At 47.4% G+C, this 9128-nt stretch overlaps 1 protein-coding gene across 5 annotated transcripts in view; it reads left to right on the top strand.

Moving 5' to 3' along the window:
* SUN1 (Sad1 and UNC84 domain containing 1) overlaps positions 1 to 8821 on the top strand; it is an 80099-nt gene extending 71278 nt beyond the window's left edge. For all 5 annotated transcript variants that reach the window (XM_015417309.1, XM_015417305.1, XM_015417307.1 and 2 more), the window contains one exon: positions 7196 to 8821. In XM_015417309.1, coding sequence (XP_015272795.1) covers positions 7196 to 7309 — 114 coding nt within the window. In that variant the 3' untranslated portion in view covers positions 7310 to 8821. The remainder of the gene's footprint in view (positions 1 to 7195) is intronic.
* Positions 8822 to 9128: the final 307 nt, after the last annotated feature.

Consider the following 9128-nt stretch of genomic DNA (forward strand, 5'->3'; position numbering starts at 1 on the left):
CAGCAAGTAAGATCCAAACATGTTGATTATTCTGTCTATGCAAATACAGCCTCAAAAACAGGCCATATTTACTTGCTGGTTGGTCATTTTTCGTTCAGCTGAGAGCCAACTTTGAATAAGGTTTTCTGACCTCCTTGAAAAAGGTTTTGATTCTGGCAAGTAGCTTTTTACACCAGGAACCTGTAAAAAATATTCTTAATATCTGCAGTTGAACTGCTACAATTTTAAATGGTTGGATTAGAAGTCAGCTAGAAATGTCGTAGTTCTGCTAAAACAGGTTCCCCAGAGCTGCTTTTAACCTCTTGTCACGGCTCAGGTGGGTTGTCACCTGACGCTGCCAGCACTCTGGATTTAGGAACCCTTGCGAACGCCCAGAGCACCCTCCCAAGACCTTCAGACCTCCCTTTTGGCCAAATAATAGGCGTGAGGACCAGGCAGAGTAAACAACAAGGAAAAGGTTTATTTTATAGGAGGTCAAACAAACAAGGTGCAAGAATAATACCAGTAAGTGGGTGAAAATAAAAGACAACAAATGCCCTAACGCGTCTAAATATATACTGTCCCTAGCTCACTGTCTCAGCAGCCTCTTCTCTGGGTCTGTTCCCTGGGAAGAACAGCTTTTTCTCTTGTACCAATTCTTTTAATCTTCGACGTGGTCTCTGTGCTTCACACCCATGGGATACAGTGCGCATGCGCTGGATTGATTGGCATTGTAGCCAGCTCTTAACGGATTTTCGCACCCAGATTTCGGGTATGCGCAGGAACCCCACCACACATGCCCAGAGGGGTGGGCGCGGACATCCTGCCAGTTCCTTTCTTTCCGCCGCACTGGAAGCACCTTCCTTTTGTCGGTCTGATTGGTAGCTTTTTTTCTCCTCAGACCTCTTCGTTTTCTTTATTTTTCACTTCTAACTTTGTTCTTTTGTTGTTTCTTCACACAAAAAAAAGAACGTTTAGTTTCGGGGGAACCTTTTTCGTTTACCTCACTCTGGCCTTTGGGCTCCCTCCCCCTTTCCCCACCGCCTTCTCCGTTTTTGCTTATTTTATGGAGAAGAAGTGGGGCTTTTTCAAGCGTTGCAGGGGCTGTGGCAGTAAGTTCGCTCCACCTGACGGCCACACCCTCTGCATTTTTTGTCTTGGCGAGACACACCGACCAGAGTCCTGTCGACACTGTGCCAAGTTTTCCAATCAAACTAGAAAAAACCGAGTGGCACGACTCCGAGTAGCGTTACTAGAGTCGGCGCTAAATCCCACTTCAGTCATGAACTCAGAAGTCCCGGTAAGACCATCAACATCGACTGCTCCGGCTTCAAAGCCCTAATCTGACATCGTTCAGTCGACATTGAAGCGTTCGGCACCGACAGCGCAGTCTTCGGCGTCGACGCCTGTGAAAAGGAAACAGAAGATGGGTAAAGAGCACAAGTCCGCCAAAAATGGCTCCTCTAAGACACTAAAGGCGGCGAATTCTGGGAATGTAGCGGGTGCTGCACCAGATAATCCCCCTAATACCCCCGCTCCAACGGCAGTATCGGCATCGGACGCTCCGGTCGCTCCACCGATGCCGACCATCCAGGTATTGGACTCTCCCATACACCAGCTAGATCATGATACGCTGGTCGATATCATGATAATTGATAATGTCTAGATCCTCAGTCATCCCCCGGGCAGGATCGCTCTCCCTCTGCTCAGTCTTCGACATCGACGGTCTTGGAGTGCCATGCCGATATCGATGTGGCTCGGCATCGACAGATCTCTAAAAGCACTCAACATCATCCTCCCCGTCTGTTCGCCGAGGATCGGCCCTTCGATATCGATAATCGGGCTAATAGGGGCCGCACATGGAGATGAGATCCTACACTGTATCCAAGATGCTCCCACTCCAGGAGTAGATCCCCACAAGTCTTCCTGCCCCCCGCCCCACCTCCTCTCTCCTGGGATCACCGCCAACTGCGTTATCTTTATGGGGCTTATCCACCAGCATCCATGCCATGGTTGACTCCAGCAGGTTACTCTGATTGGGATCATTACTCTGCCCACAGATCACGGTCACCCTATAGATCGAGGCCTTCGATGTCTCTCTCCCGTCCACCAGATCATCCATCTGATGACCCTCCTCGACATCGACCGGATCAATATCGTCCTCCCAGTCCCCCTATCCCACCGTCAACAGATCCAACAGTCAAGTCAAGACTACTCCGGTACAATTGCCAGAGCCCGATTCCTCTGAGTCTGTGGATGAGGATTCTGACACAGGGGCTTCGGATGTCCATAGCTCCCCTGACCAACCGTCTCCTAACCAGGCAGTAGCCGATGACCAACCTATATCTCTGCCTGATAATTTAACCTCCTATGGAGACCTTATAAAAAGAATGGCACACTCCCTTGACCTTTCATTCGTACAACCACATCCACAGATAACAGATGCTGTCTTTGATGCTGTCCAGTTAGATACATCGATGGCTATAGCACTCCCCATGTCTACGGTCCTGTTACAGGCAGCAAAGACCCCGTGGGATAAACCGTCATCGGCTCCAGTGTCCACACGTCGCTTTGACCACATGTACAGAGTCCAAGAAACGAGCAGAATTCTTATTCGCCCGTCCTCAACCAAGTTCCATGGTAGTCACTTCCTCATCCAAGTCCAAGAGAACACATTCTGCACCTTTAGACAAGGAGAGCAGAAAGTTAGATGCATTCGGATGCTACTCTACGGGAGCGTTAGGAGTAAAGACCACCAATTACTTAGCGTGTATGAGTACACTTTCTGAGCTTCTGGTTCACCTCCCAGAAGACAAGCATCAGGCAGCCGGCATCATCCAAAAGGAGGGCATGGTGCTGGCAAAGCAACAAATCAATACCTCCAAACATGCCCTAGACACTTCCTCAAGGACAATGGCTTCAGCCATAGCTCTCTGAAGGCATTCCTGGCTACGCAACACCAATCTACAGCCAGATACTAGGTTATACGTAGAGGACCTCTCCTTTGATGGCCTTGCTCTGTTTAGCAGTACTACAGACACCATATTGCAAGGCATGGATAAAAGTATTAAAACTTCTCGTGCTCTCGGCGTTTTCTCATCCACGAGACAACATTATCGACCTCGTCCCTGGTCCAGACCCTGGCACGAACGCACCCCAAACCGTCAATCTCCTGACTGACAATGGAGGCCACGTACATCCTCTGAAGGCCAGAAACCCACATTCCAGAAACCTAGATTTGGATCGGGACAACAGTCTTCCCGCAGTAAGCAGGCAAAGTCCGCCAAGCAGCATTTTTTACTTCCATATCTCCCAGTCACATCCAACTTTCCTCCAATCCTGGCGCCTCATCACCACGGACAATAGAATTCATCCAGAACCCCATTACTCCTGTCTTCGTCTCCACACCCCCTTCTCCAGCTCTCTTGGAAGAAGTGTCCGTCCTTCTGCAGAAGGGAGCCATCGAGCCGGTGCCACTGCATCGACAATGCAAGGGATTCTACTCCCATTATTTTACTGTTCCAAAGCGGGATGGAGGCGTTAGACGAATATTAGATCTAAGGGCACTAAACTGCTTTGTGACCTACCACCGCTTCCGCATGGTGTCCTTGCAGTAGATTCTGCCACTCCTCCAGAAAAACTTCTGAATGGCCACCCTCGACCTACAAGATGCCTACTTCCACCTTACCATCCACCCGTCCCACCGCCAATACCTACGCTTCGCAATTGGTTAACAGCATTACCAATATCCAGCCCTCCCATTCAGCCTTTCAAGTGCACCAAGAGTCTTCACAAAGACCATGGTGGTTGTCGCAGCCTTCCTCCGTCTCAAGGGTATCTCTATATACCCGTACATCAACAATTGGCTCTTGGTAGCAACCTCCAAAGACACTCTAGTGAGACGTTGGTCCTCCTCGAAAACCTAGGTCTACAAGTAAATCTAGAAAAGTCTCAACTTCACCTGGTCCAGAAGATACACTACATCAGTGCGCTACTGGACTCCACGAATTGCACGGCTTATCTGCCACAAAACAGAGTGCCAACATCGTCCACCTAGCCACTGTCGTCTGTTCCCGACCTTCAGTGACGGCCTTTCAAATACAAGGCTACTCGGCCTTATGGCTGCTACTACGTCAGTCCTGGTCTTTACCAAATTAAAAATGTGTCACCTAAAACTATGGTTTATCCGCAATTTCAATCCACGGGAGTCATTACTTTGGTGGACTGTCCCTTCCAATCTGTTTCAGGGAGCACCCTTCCATCCTCCATCACCCCAAATGACCCTAACAACAGACGCCTCCCTCTCGGGCTGCGGCGCCCACATGATGGAACTTTGTGTCGGAGGCAAATGGGACACTCAGAAACGGAGGCGGCACATAAACTTTCTGGAACTGCTTGCGATACAGTCCGCTGTCACCACTTTCCTGCCCCTAATCAAGGGGAAATGTGTCACGGTCCTCACGGACAATACTACTGCCCTCAGTTTTGTGAACAAACAAGAGGGCACTGTCTCCCAACGCCTCTGCGACCTCGCCCTCCATTTATGGGACTTCTGCATCGCCCACAACGTCTTGCTAGTCGCCATGCACATCCCGGGGCACATGAATGTACAGGCAGACCACTGAGTCGAGCAGGACTCAGTCTCCATGAGTGGCAAATGAATCCAACGTACCTTCTTTCACTCTTCCGCAGGTGGGGAGTTCCCCAAATAGATGTTTTTGCCACCAGAGCAAACAAAAAGTGCCCTCTGTTCTGCACCCGAGGTGACAGGGACCCACAGTCTCTAGGGGATGGTCTCCTCTTTCCGTGGTCCAGAGGATTTCTCTACCTCTTCCCTCCACTGCCTCTGCTTCTCAGAGTGGTCCACAAAATCATCAGCGACAGAGCAGACTGCGTCCTCATAGCCCTGTGGTGGCCGAGGCAACCATGGTTCTCAACCATCCTCAATTTGTCAGCGGGAGTCTACCACCAGTTTCCTCCGGCACAAGACCTCTTGTTTCTAACCGAGTCTCCTCTCCTATACCACAACGTGCCACGAATGAAGTTGACAGCCTGGAGAGTAGCGTCAACGGCCTTTCCGCCCGCATAGCAAATGTCTTGCTAAACTCCAGAAAGTCCACTATGCGCAAGTCCTTACAAGTGGCAAAAATCATTACAAGTGGCAAAAATTCTGCTCCTCCTTGGGTGATGATGCCACTCGAGCCACCTCTGCAGGTCTCGAGAAAGTTTTCTAATTCCTCCTGTCTCTCGCTGACTCGGGACTTTCACATTCCTCGTTAAGGGTTTATTTGGCCGCACTTTCGGCCTACCATGTTCAAGTTGAGGGATGCACACTGTTCTCGCATCCACTCTCAAAACGTTTTTTGAAGGGACTGTTGCACCTCTACCCTCCCATCAAAACTCCTGTCGTCCCCTGGAACCTTCCCCTGGTCCTTCGCCAACTCACCAGGAAACCTTTTGAGCCGCTTGCAACTTTCGACGTAAAATTCCTGTTGTGGAAAACGGCCTTTCTGGTTGCTGTCACTTCAGCACAGCAAGTTGGAGAAATACTGGCTTTCAGACATGACACTCCTTACTTGTCTTTTTTGCCAGACGGCGTCCGCCTCGTACCTGACATCTCGTTCCTGCCAAAGGTTGTGTCAGAATTTCACCTACAGGCAGAGGTCTTCCTCCCAGATTTCTTCCCAGCTCCGACATCCTCAGAGGAGAGAATGTTACACACGTTGGATGCGAAGCGTGCGCTCCCGTTCTACTTAAAAAGAACCCGTCCAACGAGACGTGATTGTCAACTGTTCATCTCCTATGCGCCAGCAAAACTAGGGAGGTGCGTCACGGCTCAGCATTTATCAAAGTGGATTGTAAACGGCCCTGAGCCCGCTTGCGGGGAGGGCAGGATAAAAATACCTAAATATAAATAAATTGTAGGTCTCATCCGCCTCTGCTACCTTATCTCCAAGCAGCCATTGCCTGGCCCTGTCAGGGCTCATTCAACCAGAGCTGTTGCAGCCTCAACTGCCTTCCTCCAGGGAGTTCCCCTATTGGACATTTGCAGAGCCGCTACATGGGCCACGCCTAGCACGTTCATAAGGCACTATGTCCTAGACGTCTGAAAGAACTCTAGTACCAACATGGGGCATCATATCCTCGGCTTCGCAGTAATGACCTGCCAGCACCCTCCTCCAGGTAGGCCACTGCTCGCTAATCTCCCATGGGTGTGAAGCACAGAGACCACGTCGAAGATAAACAGGTTGCTTACCTGTAACTGGTGATCTTCGAGTGGTCATCTGTGCATTCACACCACCCACCCTCCTTCCCCGCTGCTGTCAGCTTCTACAATTTCCATAGGGGTTGATTTGCGGCAGTTCGAAGGAACTGGCGGGATGTCCGCATCCACTTTCTGGGCATGCGTGGTGGGGTTCCTGCGCATGCCCGAGGTCTGGGTGTGAAAATCCTTTAAGAGCTTGCTACAGTGCCGATCGATCCAGCACATGCGCACTGTATCCTATGGGTGTGAATGCACAGATGACCACTCGAAGATCATCAGTTACAGGTAAGCAACCTGTTTTTCACCAGCCCTCTTCTTCCTTATCGGTCAAAATCGGCGCCAAAACTTCCCAAGGCCTTCTGGGGTTTGTAGGCCCAGCCTCCCCTACTGCTAGCTAGCTCCCTGGGCCTAGTAGGCCTCTGGTGGCACAGCCCAGATCATGACACCTCTTTATTGAGGAGTGCTGATGCACAGGTCTATTTTCAAGGGAAGAGTCATTTGCAGAGGCTTATAGCGTAGACTACTCCAGGTTAAAGATCCTTGTTAAACTTTACCTATGATGGTCTCGTGAATCTTAATAGGCCAGTACCTGTGGCTGCAGCATTTTAGAAGCAGCAGGGGAAGTGGCCATGAAAAGTGTGTGAAAAGTAGAAGGCAAATGTGGAAGGGTATGGAGGAGTTCACGGGTACAAGACTGTGGATCCTTTAAAGGTAAAAAAGCACAAACCAGCCTAAGCTGAGACCATTTTCAATCCCATTGATTTTAAGTGAAAGAGATTTAAGCTCATGTTGGACTCTCCCGTTGAAATTGTTTTGAATGAATAAGTGTTTAATCGTGGCTGGAAAATAGTCATGCGTTTTCAGTACATTACAATGGCACGTTTGCTGCCAACCCCCCCCCCCCTTAAATTTCCTAAAATAAATTAGCATGTGTCTTTTTCTCTCTTGTAGGAGGCAGTGGACAAAGCGTACCAAATTGTCGAATTAAAAATCCTTTCCAACTGGGGCAACGCTGAGTACACGTGCCTATATCGTTTCCGTGTTCACGGAAGGCTTGCCCAGTGAATGTGATGCACGGTTTCTTGCTAATACGCTTTTCCCCCCTGTATATATGTATATAGTGTAGATGACTGCAGAAGACTGCCAACCTGAATGCTCAGCCCATAACTTCCAGAGAGTTTTATATTTTTTAACATTTCATTCTGTTGCATGCCAAATAAAACAAAATCCGATTAACCAAAAGCGAAAATCTTTATTTTGCGACACAGAAGTGTAAAGACACAGTCAAGCATGAGACCTGGAATCTGTTAGGGATTATTTAAAATGCACTTGGGAAGGAGGGATTGTATTTTTTAAAAAATTGCCCTTTTCCACTTGTCCTCTTTTGAGCAAGTTGATGGCAGTTGTAATTAGTATTTACTGTTAGTCTGGAATTAGTCATTAGTATGGAGTGAGTGTGTTGTATGTTGGATGCAGGCTTCGCCGAGCATTAGTCCCAAGCAGATATATAGTGTACATAGAGGAAGAAGGGGGTTCCGATCCAAGAAGGAATGTTTTCTGTGGTCCTGAATTAAATGGGCTCATGAGGATAGGTGGGGTGTAGGATCTGTAGCGAGAAGTCGTGAAAGGAAAAGCCAGACTTAAGAGAGTGATGCCAGAAATGTTCTGCCTCCGGTTAACTTGCAAGCAAAATTCGTACCCTGGGCTTATTCACACATTTGTTTGTTTGTTTGTTTATGGTTTATCTTCTCAAAGCCTTTGTTGGGGATCCTGGCATTGCTGCTAACCTTTTAGAAAGCCAGGGGAAACCTCCAAAATAATGTGCATTTGGGGGAAGTCCCAAAGGATACGATTCGCTCTGTGACAGAATCATCTGCAAAAAAATAAAAATAGAACTTGGTGGGGAATTTCAGCACAGCAACCAAAGTTTTGCTAGAACTCCTGTCGATAATGGGGCTGCTTTTTAAATTATTGACACACCCTTGTGGCTCTGGATTCTTTTTGACTGTGATATGAGTACTGTTAAACTCCTGTTGGAAAAAGTTTCCTTAAACTGATGTCATGCACAACTTCTCCCTTGCTCATACCCTACTTTTCAGTGGTGGGGTGAGAGGAGGAGGAGTAACTTAAATGTAGGTTTCTTTCTTCTTGGAAAGACAATGGTGGTGCTGTGTGGTTTTCCAAATAGGTGGCTAATGTGTGTTCCACAAGAGTCCTCAAATATTTATTTTTTTAAAATAGTTGTCTCTGGAGAAATACTGTGTTTTATTCAGTTAAAGTTCAGCTAGAAATAGAACCAATGGCCTGTTGAGAAGAGTTTGCTAAATATGTATAGGTGTTTCATATACTGTAGGTTAAATATATAAAACAAATATATAAATATGAGAATTGTTCTGTATAAACCTAAAATGGGGAGCTGAGAGGGTGGGGAATATTTTGAATAACACTAACTTTAACACTAACTTATTTTTAAAGAAGAAGAAAAAAAAGAAAAAAAGGACTTTGTGCAATGTATTTTTGTAAATGCTTTTTTCAAAATATTTGTCTCTCATATCCTTTGCTGCCTTCCAAACTGACAAGAACCTATTAAAGATGTTTAAGAGTTTTGATTTTTTTTTTAAGTGCATGTAATATTTGGAAGTGAGTAATAAAGTTTCTTTTCTTCTTTCGAAGGTGTACTAAATGGCTCTAAATCTCACAGTGAATGAGTGCTCCTTGAAAACCGGTTGTATCATAAATGTCTGTGTGTAACCTTAAATGTCTGTGTGTGACATTCACGCCAGCTCCACTTAGTATGTGATTGCCTCACAGCATACATGTTAGTGGGAAAGCAGCACTAGAGAATTTGAGCTGCGACCTGGATGACCTTTGAAAAGATTAGCCA

This window comes from Gekko japonicus, unplaced genomic scaffold, assembly GCF_001447785.1.
Source record: "Gekko japonicus isolate JY-2015 unplaced genomic scaffold, Gekko_japonicus_V1.1 scaffold1917, whole genome shotgun sequence".
NCBI classification, from domain to species: Eukaryota; Metazoa; Chordata; class Lepidosauria; order Squamata; family Gekkonidae; genus Gekko; species Gekko japonicus.